This window comes from Lethenteron reissneri, chromosome 64 (genome assembly GCF_015708825.2).
Source record: "Lethenteron reissneri isolate LAM-NWPU_2019-01 chromosome 64, ASM1570882v1, whole genome shotgun sequence".
In the NCBI taxonomy this organism is placed as follows: Eukaryota; Metazoa; Chordata; class Hyperoartia; order Petromyzontiformes; family Petromyzontidae; genus Lethenteron; species Lethenteron reissneri.
The window spans coordinates 13504827-13521378 of record NC_083842.1 but is presented as its reverse complement, the minus strand read 5'-3'; the positions used below and the strand labels follow the sequence as shown (position 1 = coordinate 13521378).

General features: G+C 47.5%; 1 protein-coding gene across 1 annotated transcript; it reads right to left on the bottom strand.

Annotated features, from left to right (window-relative positions):
• Positions 1 to 8565: 8565 nt before the first annotated feature.
• Positions 8566 to 16329, bottom strand: LOC133359131 (zinc finger protein 287-like). The gene is made up of 4 exons (XM_061577525.1): positions 15583 to 16329; positions 12769 to 12855; positions 11933 to 12019; positions 8566 to 11607 (listed from the first exon to the last, which is right to left on the bottom strand). Exons 1-4 carry the CDS (start codon positions 16058 to 16060, stop codon positions 10586 to 10588), a joined length of 1674 nt encoding a protein of 557 aa, XP_061433509.1. The 5' UTR covers positions 16061 to 16329; the 3' UTR covers positions 8566 to 10585.
• Positions 16330 to 16552: the final 223 nt, after the last annotated feature.

The following is a 16552-nucleotide window of genomic DNA, read 5'->3' as shown; positions in this document are numbered from 1 at the left end:
AATCGTCATTAACACTGCCCTAAAGAAATATCTCAGCGATCGAAAAGGGCCGTTCCCCAAAAAGGGGGTCAACCATGATTATCACAGCCATTCTCATCTTAACCTGATTTTGTGTTCAACGTTTCTCACTTCCATCGATCAACTTCCAGATTCTGCCGAGCCAGTTTCCAAATTCTCACGACCAGTGAATTCGCCCAGTTGTTTTAAACCAAAGGAACACATTTAAGCACACTAATGCATTTACCAGCATAAAAAAATCACTTATGTAAAAGCATAACCTTATTGTTTATGCCGGAGTTGTTCAAAACAACCCCTAATTGGGTCTGCGAGAAAACCTGACATTGTTGCAATTGCCTGGGTAATGCAACTTCTGCATCCACCCCCTCCCCATAGGCTCAGGCACATGACACTACATAGGACGTTGGGAATCCCAGCGGTGGTATTCATTGTTGTACATAGTTTGTGATCGTTGTCCGTTTGTGTGTTTGTCGGCATGCCCCTCCTAACAGTGGTCTCATGTCACTAGCATCTCATCTTCTGCTGCTGCAACAGCAGAAGTGTACATGTTTTAAAAAAAACGATTGTTCCATAGGACTGACTTTTTTCATCCGTGGCAGCAGTATGTATTTTTAGTCTGAAGTATATTTGATGACTGTGTTTTTTCGAATAAATAATTTTGAGCTAAGTAAATGCACTGCAAAGTTGTCATAAGTAACCAGAACTTTTCTTGGTCAGATACAGGCAGTGGCACACAATGGAAGACCCATATTTGTGTTTAACATAGCCGGTTTTACCTACCTTAAGACCAGGCGTGACTTAATCGTACTAGTCGTGCTGAACATTAATATTTAGCAGGTTCCCTAATGCGCATCCTCTATTGAGGTTTCACTTTCCAAACCGTTCAAGGATTTGCAAAACGGGTCTTCGGCTGGTAGTCCCAATGGCGGGCATGTGCTTAGAAAATTCTATGGACCATCTCTGTTACAATGGACAGAATTCATTGTTGTTTTTTCTCCAAGAATAGTTGGTACAACGATTTTACCCGTGGTGCTTCCACCCGTACCGATGCTCATTTGCCCGTTTTTTTCCCCCCTCGCCAAATTCAACGTTCTTGTCTTCTTTCATAGAAGCCAAATTTCAGTCACCAACCAGTAGTGTTTTTCCTTCCTTGGACGAACTAATGCTGACCCCTTCACGAACCCCTCTTTCTTTCACATCGGGGCCAATAAAATGTATGTGTGGTGTGTCATGAAGCTCGGTTGTAAGGCCTTACTAAAATATTAAATAAAGAATATTTTAATGTGGAGACATGATCATAATATGCTGTTACCCAAAAATTGTTCGCAGCAACGCGTGAGTTTACGTATCGTTTAGATTTTTTGCATTGAACGGGGTCCCATATTTTATTTGGAATGCTCGTAGCCAATAACATCCGGTAATTCAGCAGCATTTGTTTAAACCAGCCTGACTGCTGATGAGGTCCAAAATATTTAAACTTGTCCAGTTTGCTTGCTTTTTAACATAATGCTGCTTGATCATATTTTTCTGGATAACCAATAGGCTGATCGACTAAAACGCGTTTAATTTGTGAACACAGAATTGACTTTATCCTGCTGCTTTTATCCACAATGCTCCATGGAAATGCATAATGAGTTTATATAAAATACTATTAAAACTTCCACCTTGACCCGTGTGCAATGGTCATACTTGTTACTCGCCTATAACACGTGTTTTAAACTTGTCGTTCATCGGTGGCAAAACTGATTTGCGAGCCCTGTGCAGCTCGATGGAGGCTCTTTGTCTAATGTTTAACTTTTCAACACGATGCACCTTTTATTTGAAGCGGGGAAAACAACATCTGAAGTAAGTGGAAGCGACCTGAAGGTCTGGGCCACACACGTTGCAGCTGTATACGGCTTCTCGCCCGTGTGCTTGTGCAGGTGTGTGTGTGTGTGTCTTGAGGTCACACGGCTGCCTGACTAAGACTGGAAACAGGAAGACTTATTCACAATTTGGGCAAATCGCCTGATGAAGCTGGTTGTAATCGCCATTGAAACGTCGTACTGAAATTGTGAATGTCAGTTTACAATTTCTGAAGTAACTAATTGGCACATTTTGTGTATTAACGTCTTAATTGGCTGTGGTGGTGATGGTGGGTTAACAGCACTTATATTTGCGTGATCTAACCCCAAAAAAACTTTTAAGAATATTTATCGTGAAAACCTACGTATTAAACAGATTCTATCGGGTTTTTTTTTTAATCGGTCAATGTTGTATCGGGTTGTGGCCAGAATGAGTAATGCTCCAGCCCTTTGGCTGTGCAGACACGAGATGCACATTTTGCACGTGGAGCAGTTTCCTACCCGTGTACAACCGAAAATAATTCGGGTCGTCGTGGAGAATATAAAATATCAAAATAAATAAGCGCACCATATGCCCCCATTCGCATATCCGTATCAAATATATTTTTTAAAATATTTCTTACGCATCGGATTCACGGCCTTAAATCCGGAAAGTGCATAATTTCGGCAGCATTTTCTTGGTTCTTTCGGTAAAGTCACGTAGAAGGGAAATAATAAAATAATAAAAATACAATTCTCACGACGTTTCGGCCACAACGCAAGCAGCCGTCCTCGGGTGAAGAACAGGTCTGTCGGAAAGACAGCGTCTGAATGAGCACCACCAAGCTTGGCAGCGTATATTTAAGCTAGGTTAAAGGAGGAAGGGCGCCTTGACAAAGGAATTTGCATATCACTCTTCACCTGAGGACGGCTACTTGCGTTGTGGCCGAAACGTCGTGAGAATTGTATTTTATGTTTTATTATTTTATTACTTCCCTTCTACGTGACTTTACCGAAACAACCAACAAGATGAATCCCTGCAGTCACGAAAGCTTTAAATCGAAATTTCGGCAGCATTGTTAGAGCTCGCCAGTGCAGCACAGCAACATCAACTGTTGAACTGAACTTCTATGCGTCCTTCGACTTCACCCACCCACAACGACGAGCGAGCGTGGCGATGATGTGCGGCTGCGTGGCGAACCCTTTCATCCAGCCGTGGATTAACAAGTTGGCTGTACGTACACGTGAGTTCACCGGTGCGCTACGAACACGCGCACAAGGGCCGTCCATAAATGACGTCACGCGATTTTGGACGATTTTTGCCCCCCTCCCCTTTTCGTCACGGCGTCACAAAAAGTCAGACCCCCCCCCCCGAAATGACGTCACAAAGCTCTGCCCTCTCCCCCCCCCGAAAAATAAAGCATGCTTCAAATCGCTTTAAACTATTGTTATTGTAGTGCGTATTTAATGCTGCACAGATGTTGTAGAAGAAAACATTTATTACAAAGTCTATTACTGGTAGGAACGAAGTGAACCAGCCTACAACAGATTATATCGTCCGTCCGCCCGTGTAGCAACATCGCCCCCTACTGCAAACACTTGGCAGGACCCTACAAAAACCTTTAGACTCAGTGACGCTTTCGTGGCTAAACAAGTGTAACATTCCCTTATAATTCCCTGCGATAGCTTTTAATTAAAACATTTACATTAAAAAATTAACTCACAGCGGCCTAAAGCGTACAGCTAGGCCTAAAGCCTAGAATTAGGCCTCAAACTCTCCCTTCGTATCGTCCGATTTGGTGTAGCAACATCGTCCCCTACTGCAAACACTTGGCAGGACCCTACAAAAACCTTTAGACTCAGTGGGGCTTTCCTGGCTAAACAAGTGTAATAATACATTATGTTTATATTCTTTGGTTATTCGTTCCTACCAGCCCACCCCGCAGGGTCCTGTTTAATTAAGTAGAACGTGTTGTCTATATTTATTTAAAGTTGTGCATTTTGATATGACGTCACATTTCTCCCCCCCCCCCCCTCGTCACACATCGTCACAAATGTCTGACCCCGCCCCCCCCCCTAGGTGCGTGACGTCATTTATGGACGGCCCCACAGGACAGCACCAACCAATGTGTCACCACACACTTTGAAACGGTTAGCATCGTAACGGATGTCAAAACTGCACTCGTGGAAATTCCACATTCCCATGGCGGGGGGACGCGATTGCAGCCGCCTGAACGAGCGTCACGCGATGCCAAACATCCATTGGGTACAGGGGGGGGGGGGGGGGGGCAAAGTGGGGTGAAGCTGATGAAGTAACTCTTCCTGCACTTTATAATACTGTATTGTAATAAGAAATACATCGTGGCTGATGGTAACGGCTGTACTATACTATACTCTTAGGTTTTTTTCTGTAAAGTCACGTAGGTAAAAAATAATCGAAATACAATAATAATTAATGAAAATAAATCAATTAAATCACGACGTTTCGGAGGCAACACAAGTCTCCATCTTCAGGTGGGACCGTCACAGCTAAATTGACTGTATCAAGTGAAGAGAAATCCAAGAGACAAGATCTTATATACTGGTTCAGGGGAGGGGGGAGGAGGCCATTTAGATAAGCTCCTCCCCCCCCCACCAACCCACACACACCCCACCCACACACCCCACCAACCCACACACAACACACCCACCCACACGCACCCCACCAACCCACAGCACCCCACCCACCCACACCCACCACACACACACACACACCCCACACACACACACACACACACCCCACACACACACACACACACCCACCCACCCACACATACCCACCACACACCCCCACCAACCCACACCACCCCACCCACAAACCCCACCAACCCACACACACCCCACCCACCCACACGAACCCCAATAACCCACAGGCACCCCACCCACACCCACCACACACACACACACACCACCCCACACACACACACACCCACCCACACACACCCCCCATCCATCTACACACATCACGCACCCACCCACCCAGACACACGCAACCCACCCACACAAACCACCCCATCCACACACCACTCACCCACATCACACACACACCACACACACACCTCACACACACATACACCCCACGCATACACACACCCAATGCATGCACACACCCCACCCACACACCACCCACCCACACACCACCCACCCATCACCCACCCACACACCACCCACCCACATCACGCACCCCACCACCCATGCACACGCCACCCACACACCACCCACCCACATCACGCACCCCACCACCCATGCACACGCCATCCACCCAGACACACGCCACCTCACCCACCCACAACACACACCACCCACACACCCACACAAACCACCCCACCCGCCCACAACACACACCACACACCCCACCCACAACACACACCACACACCCCACCCACAACACACACCACACACCACACACACACCACCCACATACACACATCACGCACCCACCACCCATGCACACTAACCACCCAACCATCACCGACCAATAACCCCCTCCCTCCTTTCTCTTGACTCACTGTTACTGAAATAGCTAAAGATGTTTTTAACTCGTATATAATAACTGTATATATATATTAGTTTAGTTTCACCGTGTATTGACTTTCGAGGAAGACCGTCTCACAGTGACAGTATTAATGGAGAAGATTTAAATGTGCAATACGTCTTGCTTTCATGCAAGTTTGCAAACAAGCCTCGTGTTCAGTATTTTGTAAATAGAATTTTTTCAGTATATTGTAAATATATTTTTCATTTGTAGCAATGTATTTTGGCATTTATGGTTTTGTTGGAACGTTTATGAAGATTGTGTTACTTGCTTGCACCACACACACACACATACACCCCACGCATATACACACCATTCACATAACAAGCACACCCCACACACACACACCATGCTTGCACTCCACGCACACGCCACACACACCACGCACATATACACCCCACGCATACTCACACTGCACACACCATGCACACATCCCACACGAACACTCCATGCACACACCACACAGACACCCTACAGACACATACCCCATGCACACATCACACACCCCACGCACACATACACCCCCACACACTCCCCATGCACACACCACCACACACACCCCACGCACACATACACACCACACATACACACACCCCACGCACACATACACCCCACACATACACCCACCATGCACACCCCACACACACACCCCATGCACACATCACACACCCCACGCACACATACACCCCACACACTCCCCATGCACACACCACACACACACCCCACGCACACATACACACCACACATACACACACCCCACGCACACATACACCACACATACACCCCACACACACATACACCCCACGCACACAAACACACCACGCACACACCCCATGCACACACACACCATGCATTCACCCCATGCACGCACCCCGACTAGCGCCTAGGTCAACTAGAACACACAAACCAAACCTCTCCACCTGCGTTTTCATCCCGGCAACCGAGCGAGTGACCTGGCCAAGGGTTTCCCATGTGAGAGAGAATTGGCAAAGTTCGGTGTTAGATGTTGACTCCCGGACCCTGTGGTAAAACATGGGTGAGTTTGACGTGAGACCACCTCCAGGAGAATCCGCGTAGCATATGATGGTGCACCCAGATACACGAGCACTCAAGGGGGCTAAGTTAGAAAGGGCAGGTCGTGTTGGAATGCAATAAAACTGTTTCCTGAGACAGACGGTGTGAGTGGGAGAATGGCGAGTGTGGCCTGGGTGCATCATCAACACATCGCGCATCTAAAATTATCCCTGATTATGACAATAGAAACCGCTGTAAGTGTATCAAAGCGTGGCATTGGCATTGTGTGCATGTTGAGTAGCGTGGAGGGGGTAGGCTCGAGAATAAGCGTGGCAGGCAGAGGCCATGCGCTAAATGAATTTCCCTGGCATTAAGTGGCCAGCACGGCTAGTGGCGAAACTCTTCAACCTCGCTCCCGCTGGTCCCCATCACGGATCGTGTGGTAAACAGAGAGGTAGAGGGAGTCGGGGAGCACGTGTACGTGGCCTTAGAGCAAGTGGTGTGGTGGACCATAATGGGTGAAGGACGTTTTCCAGTTCGCCTTTAACACAGCGAATACATTCAGCATCTGCACATGCCCAGAGTTCATCACTCTATCTTCTCGGCGGACATATCTCAGCCGCATTCCATTCAGTAGATGAAACTCATTTTTTGTGTTCCTTAAAATAATTTGCCAGATTTGTATTATCTGATAGACACTTACAAGTATCCGTCCTGAAATAGTTGTCATATCATCAGCAGCAGCTGTCGTATCATGAGCACACTCTGAAAGTGACCTTCTCTGGCAACAATGTGAAACAACAACACCACTCCAACCTATGTCGGTGTGAAGCTGGACCGTACGCGAACCTTTCGCGACTAAATGAAAAAGGTAGCCGCCAAAACTAAAACAAGGGTCAACCTGGTCCACAAACTGGCAAGCACAGCCTGGGGAAGTCACACAAGCCATTGTGGTCCCATTCCCTTAACCTTGAACAATGCGAATTTAACCCCGATGAAGCTTGGACAATGTTAAGGGAGTTCAGAACTCACAAACACCTTGTGAAAAATCCAACGCAGATCAATTGTTTTGATCTTCCACGAAGCTCATGGTCCACCCTAAACCGCATCTGCACAAACCATGGCAGATGCGGATACCTGCAAAATTAAAACTCTCCAGTGTGCGATTGTGATCATCCAGAACGGACCATCCAGCATATGGAGCAATGCCCAATCCACAAATACGAAGGAGACATGACAGTGACACACTCCGCTGCTTCTGATGTGGCTATCTGACCTGAATGTGAAATTGTAGTTGTTGCTCTGTATCCGCATCTGCAGCCTTACGAAAGATCAGCAGCATCCATGTTGGATAAAGTCCTCTCCGAGCCGTCATCATCTCTCTCACGATGCTGTGAGTTGGAGAATGCTTCATTAATTTGGTGTTTGTCAAATCCAGGGCATTAATTAGGCTGATGTATCTATGCAATAGTTTTTGCATGTTGGTCCTTTGCAGACATGCATGGGTTTCTCCAGGCACACTGATTTGAACTCGTTGCTGTTATAGGTCGTAGCATTTTCTCACGTGGTACATAACTTGAGTTGCATTGCCACATTGGATAACGATGAACGCAAATAACATATGCATGAATCTGTCTTCAAAGCCCAACCCCAGCATGATTTACATGTGTAATGACCGAGATAACAGACCTCTTACCTGACACAAGTGTACGGTCTGACAATCATGACGTAAGCCAATGCCTCCCCCCATTGGTGGAAAAGCAAGGGGTGGACTGGAGGACAGTGGAGAACCGTTGGTGGGGAAGGATCAGGATTGGCCGAAGGGAGTGGGGGGTGAAAGAAGCTTCCAGAGAGGGGGCTTGGGAGGTATGAAAGGAGACCAGCACAGAGATCGGGGGACATTCAAGAGATGAAGGTCAAGCCTCAAGAACCAGTTCTGGGCATCGTTCGTGCTGTGTCTGAATAAAGGTTCTTGAAAGTCACAACATGTGTCGGCGTCACTACACATGTAAATTACATCACAATGTTTGCAGATGGCCTTGGCGATGAATGCTAGTGATGCAGAGGATGATTTCGACGCTGCTTTTGACATTTTCCGGGTTGAGAATTTTTATTTTTTATTCAAAAAATTAAAATTTTCACCAACAGTGAATTCAGCATGAACTACATTGACCTTCAAAAGCCAAACACATTTATGCACGAACTTAAAGAGCATTTGACAGCGCCAGGAAGCTTTCTCAAAACCAAGTAAATTGCCTGATCCAGCCAAACACATCTGAGCTGCACCAGCGCACGGCCCTCAGCATATATGTGTGTGTGTGTGTGGATCCCACTGGATATTTGCAGAGCTGAGCCAAAAGCAACTCTGGCCTCACAAGACAACTGAATATGTCTTGGGGCCAAGCAGGACCATGGGTGGGGTAGAAAAAATGTAACCGGTGCCTCCTGAGTCACGACAGGCTGATTTAGCACGGCTCAGTTGTACGGTGTAAAAGGGGTATAAGAAAGTTGCAAGTTTAAATATTGGTTGGAGATCAACCCTGGCCCACCATTATCCCTCTGTGATGAATCCATCGAGTACCACCTTGTGGATCAACAAGCTCCATGGAAAGAAAGCCCCCCCCCCATCATAAAACAATTGGAATTTCTACCAACTAGTGCGACCTCGTATTTGTCTGAGAAGGGTGGCAATATGGCTTTGTTGACTTTGCCAGTGCACGTTTCCACGCGTTCATATGAGGCAATGTAAGTGTGACTCGGCACGTGTTGTCACTGGTGATTGTGGCTGTTGAATCACAAAAGCCATCAGTCTTGAGGCTATATCCGTGAGTAATAAGAACAAATAGTAATTTACAACCCTTCGTCCATCCACTGCTGGATGAAGGCCTCCCCCAGTGCGCTGACTCTGGGGGATTGTTTGACCATCCTTCACCGTGCTAGTCAGTGCCGGGTTGAAGTGGTTGGAACCCAGGAGCGGCACAGATACAAATCTGCAAGCGATGTTAGCTGTGGCCAGAAATAGAACGCAGGTTTGCCAGGTTCTCAGCACAGCGCACTATCCAGTGCTCTCGCTACACCAGGATGGTTTGTACTAGATAAGAATTCCACAAGCATTGACAACACATTTGTACAGCTGCCCTTGCTTCAGCTAGTGCCTCCGATGCAGACAATTTCGTAGTAGTGTGCCTGCTACTAACGATCGGCTTGCCATGTATCTGTGCATTTACCTTAAACCTCGACTTCGCCGCATAACCTTATTCAAAACTCTTATCTGGTTATTTAAACCCAGTACCAAGAACTGTGCCTAAAAAATTAACACTAAACACGCACCTATATTCTCCGAAACAAGATACTTGATTAGCTCACCTTAATAAGCATGGTTTGAAATCTGCTCTTTGTCTACTGGCATTGTCTAAAATCTTACGAGTTGTATTTTGATCTGGTCTCATAACATGACTGCTGCTTGCGATGCTCTTTCTGACTATAACCAGATGAAAAGAGCATATTGAAATAGCACACCTCTTTCACAAGTGAGACTTGGGAGACCCCAAGTCTCCAAAGTCTCACTCACTCACATGTTATAAAAACTGCCCGCAAAAAATGACATCATAGAATGACTTCTGAGAACTGTTTCAGCGACTGTATTTTATCCATACACTAGGGGGTGCACTTTCCCATTCGTCCCGATAAAGATAAATGTTCAGCAAAATAAAGCGAAAGGCAAATTCAACGTGGTGGGGTTTTGTGCAGTCATTTGTGACCAGGCCAAGACTGTAAACTCACTCCACTTGAGAACAGAAACTGAAAGCTGGATTTGAACCTAGGTTTTCAGCAGCGCCAGAGAAGTACTCTGGCCCCTGATCCACTCCGGCCATTTTTTTTTCATACTCCATCGTTCTTAACAGTAAAACATTTTGACGTGGTTTCAGGTTGTGCCACTACGCGTTGTTCAACACAACGTCCGACGTTTCGCCCCATGTGCCGGGAGCTTCCGACTAACACACACTAAGGCTAACAACACGCGGCACAACCCAAAAATGCACGAACTGAAAAACCTTATCAGCGTGTGGCGTGAAACATTGGGGACATCGTGCCAAACAGTACAGCACAAATGCGAAAAACCTACGACCTCAGCTGGAATACAACGATGGCGGCCTCAAAAAGTTTCCCCCACAGCACCACTTTCCTCCACGTGCATACGCTGGTGGAAGCGCAGGTCAGTGGAGCGCGTGAAGGTCTGGCCACACACGTCGCAGCTATACGGCTTCTCGCCCGTGTGCGTGCGCTCGTGTGCCCTCAGGTCGCCGGGCTGCGAGAAACCGCGCCCGCACTCGGTGCAGCGGTGCGGCCTATCGCCGGTGTGCATCTGCTGGTGCCGCTTGAGGCTGAAGCTCTGCGAGAAGCACTGGCCGCACACCTTGCAGCGGTAGGGCTTCTCGCCCGTGTGCTTCCGCAGGTGGATCTTCAGGTGGCAGCGCTGGGAGAACCCGTGGCCGCACACCTTGCAGCAGAAGGGCTTCTCTCCCGTGTGCTTGCGCAGGTGGATCTTGAGGTCGCATGGCTGCGAGAACCCGCTGCCGCACAGCTGGCAGCGGTGAGGCCGCTCGCCCGTGTGGATCTGTTGGTGCCGCTTGAGGCCGAACGCTTGCGAGAAGCCGTGGCCGCACACATCGCAGCAGAACGGCTTCTCGCCCGAGTGCATCTGCAGGTGGCGCCGCAGGCCGAACGCCTGCGCGAACACCTGACCGCACACCTTGCAGCGGTAGGACTTCTCGCCCACGTGCGTGCGTGCGTGGGCCTTCAGCTGGCTGCTCTGCGCGAAGACCTGCCCGCACAACTTGCAGCGGTGCGGCTTGTCCGCGGCGGCGGCGGCTGCATTCGCCAGCGAGCACTTGTGCTCGTACGGCTCGGTATCTCCACCGGAGGGCTTCTGCCGGCGCTTTGCCGAGACCCTCCTGCCGATGGTTTGCCTGCGCGGGAATGAGCGTCGCCCCCTCAGCGGCTGGGCTGCAGTCTTCACGACGGCGGCGGTGGCGGCGATTTCTTCTTCTGCTTCGGTCATTTCGCCTTTCTCCGACTCTGTCAAAGCGTATTGGCCAGCGCCTACCTCGTACGCATTGGGCAGCGAGGTCACGCCTTCAATGATGAGATCTGGATGGCTCTCCAGCAGACGTTTACCTGCAGCAGAAGATGCACCAGTCGCATTGCTGTTACGCGTTTAAACCGAATAAAGTAGAAATAAAAGTTAGTGTCGACCTGGCTAATTAATCAGTTGAAAGAGAAGTAACGTGGCCGAGCGACAGGGTATAAATGCAAAGCATTAAAATGGCATATTTCAGAAATGGCGTTCGCATTCGTCACATTGGTATTTTTTAAAAATCCCACGGAACTATAAATTATTCAAATTGAGCGAAGAACCAAATTTGATGACGGGTTTTTTGCATGCATTCATTGGTGCCATCAGCATTTGTTTTAAACATCTACCGATTCGACTCACACTTACCAAAGCGTTTCTTTGTAGTGTACTCCACGGAACCTTGCTCTGTCAATTGAGGATCCAGTATGGAATTCGAGAAATAAGCATCGTCATCTGGAAGTGGGGAAAACAAGCGGTCAAGTGTTCAAACGAAACTGGTGTCAGGCAAAGTTACTGCTGCATCGGTCACTTTTGCGCGAGTGACTCTGTGACATGTCATCGGTTAACGTCCTTTCTAAAAATGAAGAACGGTAGTGCGGTGGCTCTTGCACTGCATACTGAACCCGCGACACGACTTGGATTCCCGGTCACGGCTACCATCAGCGGCAAGTGACATCTAAATGGTTCCTTTACCAACCGACAGTGACCAAGCACGGGTGTGCGGTGGTAGGGCTACATTACAACAACATTGACACAACAAAATATTATTCCGCAATATAACACTACGAATAAATGGGATATTTTAAATAACATATAAAAAGTTTTCGTGACCAATATTATCCATAATTGAGGTTTTTGGGTTAGATCGTGTAAATATGAATGTGTCGTTAAAGCCCGCTACCACCTGACACAGCCAATTAGTAAGGTTTGTTAGGTAAACAGAACATGCCAATTCGTTACTAGTTCAGCACACCGGTGTGTTGGAGAGTAAAACCACAACATTTACAATTCGAGTACAGTTTTGTTGACGTGACAAACCTTATTAATTGGACATGTCGGGTGGTGGCGAGTTTAACGACGCATTTTTATTTACACGATCTAGCTCAAAATAACCTCTATTATGGATAACATATAAACAGTAACATCAAGTAACAGTAAAATAGTGTGGTGATATTCTATACACAATGGTGTTCAAGCCGTACCTTCATAGGACTCCATTTTAACATGATCCGTTGCTATGGTGCCATAGGAGGCATCCATGACTGGAGTGGACCTCTCGTCTGGCTTATCTGCACATATACAAAGCCACTGCATCAACACGCGTATAAGCCACTGACACATACAAGTCATCAATACAGAGTATGTACAGGGTCATCAAATTTGTAGGCACTCCACTAATTTTCTAATGAGCAGGTGAATCCTTGAGAGACCGAGAGATTCATTTGCAAGAGTGGACCCCGAGCAGAGGTCGCAAACGGGTTTTGATTCCTTACCCGTACCCGGCCCGCACCAGGGTCGCAAACGGGTACCCGTACCCGTACCCGGCCGGGTACGGGTACGGGTAGCCGGGTATCGGGTAGGGTACGGGTATCGGGTACCCGATTGCGACCTCTGGGATGAAGCCATGTTGCAGGCGCGAGTGGGTTGATTCTAGAAACTTGAATTGTGAGAAGAGACAAGACGTTGGAAAATGAGTGACAAACAGTTACTCACCAGTGACTCACGGCCTATCCGTACCAGTACCCGGCAGCACCAGGGTCGCAAACGGCTACCCGTATCCGGCCGGGTACGGGTAGCCGGGTATCGGGCAGGATACGGGTATTGGGTACCCGATTGCGACCTCTGACCCCGAGTCATCAAAATTACAAAAGCAAATAACAAATGATCACGTGCAACTCCGAAGTAAAGAGAAATCAGAGCAAACAAGCAATAGCGTCACAGATGGAATAACAAAAGAATGCACGGACATAAATCAACATTAATCTCGATTAGTTTCCTTGAACAAAGGTTGGCTTCTGACAAATAACATTTAAAACCATTCACAGCAAAATGTAGTGACGCAAACATTAACAGAGGATTAGGGTATTATTTAACTCGAATGTAAAAATGACGTGTCAATACAACTGCAAGCGAAGATATTATACAGAATCAGCCGTTCTGCATCAAATTGTAAAATAGATGGAAGAGTAACCAAATACATTTTTGAAGGGCTGTACGTGTACATTGTAATGTTGTACTCAGGACGATCACTGTATAGATACATCTGTGATGTTTTAATAACAAGTCTTCTCGAAAGGGTGATTGAATATTGTGAAACCGGTGGCTGCATATATGACAAAGAAGAATGTCAAAGGAATTCATGAAGTGTATTGAGTGTGGTGAGAGCCACATAAAAGTTTTGAAATAGTGGGGTGCATATATGAACCTTAGGGTGGGAACTCGGGGTCCCGAATAAACGGAAGTCAAATCGTAATGAATCAATTGATTTTTGGCGACTCCGTCCCACCGCGCACATGAACGCCGCGACCCACCTGGCGCGGATCATTCTGTTGTCATGTCGTCCAAGCGCAGCAGCGAGGACGAATGCGCAGAAGAAACAAAACTTTGAAACTTTGACAAGCGCATCGTGTAGAGCTCGTCGAGAGGAATAGATTGCCATATCGTTCGCCTTCAACAGACAACGCAGTTTATGCGAGAGCCCGGGGGCTTATGGGAACCCCGGGGTCCCGCCATCAGGTTCATATATCAATGGATCACCCAGAGTATGTGATCTCATGATAAGGCAATTCGGCAAATCAGGCCAATCTCAACTTTCAAAATGTCGCAATTGTCATTATACACAAAGTGACCAGTGTGGTCGTGTAAGGTAAAATAATGTCCAGAATCCACACAGGCATGGAGAGGCCCTCATCCAGGAGTTGATTGACACATCAGGGCAGTACTCGTCCACAATACGTACGAGGTGTCGTTTTGGGGGAAATTGTCCAGTTTGGTGAACATGGCTTAATTACAGAATACGTCAACGGTAAGAAACAAACGTGAAACTGAATGCAGCATCACTATCCCGGTGTGGGTGAAAAAGTCAGCTCAGTCTTCGTACATCTGACACCGCAGCATGAAAATTTCTCCCTTATCCAGCAAGGTGGACGTTATGTCCATCTGAAATGCAGTTCCGAATAGTCAAACACCTTTTAAAATGTTGAAAATTTACAAATCAAAAATCATGGAACCGCTTCCATAGTCAAACTGGCCAAGTGGCAGAGCTTAAGGGAGTGTCTACATCATGGGACCTCCTTTGCCAGTACCAAAATATGACATAGGGTTTCCCCTTTTTTCTGGCAACAAAAACAGGGTGTTAAGAAAAACTGAGAAAAAAACCTATTATCTTAAGGGAGTGGTCGACTTGCAAGTGGGGAAGGCTCAAGTTCAAACTCACTCGGGGGTTGACTCATTCCTGCGGGGTCAATAAAACAGGCACGATTGTTGTAAAGTTAACAATGGCATCTCAGGAAGGATGCGGTCTCCATCCAAGGAAAGTGGAGTTTCCATCAATGGCTCAAGATCTCGAATGAGGTATGTGTGTATGTTAAACTTCTTTCGCACGGTAAGCAGCTAACAGTGCTTAATCAGAGGTGTGACTGTTCAATGCTGGAAGGAGGCAGTTATTAAATTGGACTTGGGGACAGTTATTAAATTGCACTTGTCCTTGCCATTCCACTGCTGGATGAGGGACTCTCCAAGCCATGCAGATCATGCTGGTTATTTTACCACACTTCACCACATTCGTTCATTGTGGGCTGATGATGGCAGGGAGCATGCGGCAGCACACAAGCTGCATCATGAATTCGAATGAATCGTGTTATCTCAATGAGTTATACAGGTACAAAACGCAAGTGCGGCCTTGTTCGTCGTATTTGCAGCTGGTATCACAATACTTTATTCCTCAAACTCAAGTATTAAGTTTCCACTCTGTGAACTATTCTACTGTAATGATGAGAGGTTTAAGAGTTTCGTACCATTTTCGACATGACGATCCATTTCAGTGGTCTCATCTTCAAAACTGCCAGCAACTGTCCCCAACTTTAATCCATCCCACTCGCCCAGCCTCTGCACGGACAGCAGCAGCTCCCGGCTCAAGCCGCTGAACAGAGCGAGCAGCACCTCCACCAGGCCTCCCAGTGTCACGTCGCCAGGGGAGGAAGCGGCGTCGTCCCATCGCGGCGTCTCAGCGTCGTGGGGCTCGGTACCCTGAAGGGCCTTCACCACCTGCCGCAGCACGGCGTAGAAGCCGAAGGGCAGGCGGTCGCGCGCCGTGGCCAGCAGCTCGGCCCGCACGAGGCCATCCCTGACGCAGGCACGCAGGACCCCGTAGTCCCGGATGCCCAGCTCCGAGTCCATGGCCCGGGCCACCTCCTCGTTCACGCCCTGCGCCTCCAGCCACGCCGGGAAGTCCCCGCTCGGCTCCAGAATCGGGGTGGCCACCGCGCACGCCATTCTCTGTTCAGACACGATTAGGCATGTCACTGCGATCAAAGTAAACTTTGGTTAACAAATAATGTTACATTGGGGTCAAGCGTGACATAAGTGAGGTAATTCTCCCACGTTTTAATCCACCAATGCAAGTGACTGTATTAGGATGGTGATTTTACAGTATTTTTATTGTACAATGATGGTCTCAGGGCTGTGGTCAGAATGAATGGGAAAAAATACTGCTAAAGTGGCTCAGCCCAGACACAATGTCATATTTTTATATTTGGAGCAGTTCTTCCAATTAAGAGCCTCTCAGTAACAAATTTTTTTATACAAAACTGAAAATAATCACATGAATTTCAAATTAATTCTTACACATGAAAGTACATCACCAATTTGCTGGTGCAGTGGAGCAACATCAATTGTTGTACTGAACTTACACGCTCCCCGCCTTCACCCACCCGCACCGTGGCGCGTGGTGACGTACGGTCAAAATACCCCCACGATCTGCACTGT

Excerpts from the sequence above, each read along its gene's own strand:
- LOC133359131 (XM_061577525.1), bottom strand. The coding sequence starts at position 16,060 with ATGGCGTGCGCGGTGGCCACCCCGATTCTGGAGCCGAGCGGGGACTTC. Across the intron at positions 12,856-15,582 it reads GGATCGTCATGTCGAAAATG|ATAAGCCAGACGAGAGGTCC; the intron begins GTACGAAACTCT and ends GTATATGTGCAG. Across the intron at positions 12,020-12,768 it reads TAAAATGGAGTCCTATGAAG|ATGACGATGCTTATTTCTCG; the intron begins GTACGGCTTGAA and ends CCCCACTTCCAG.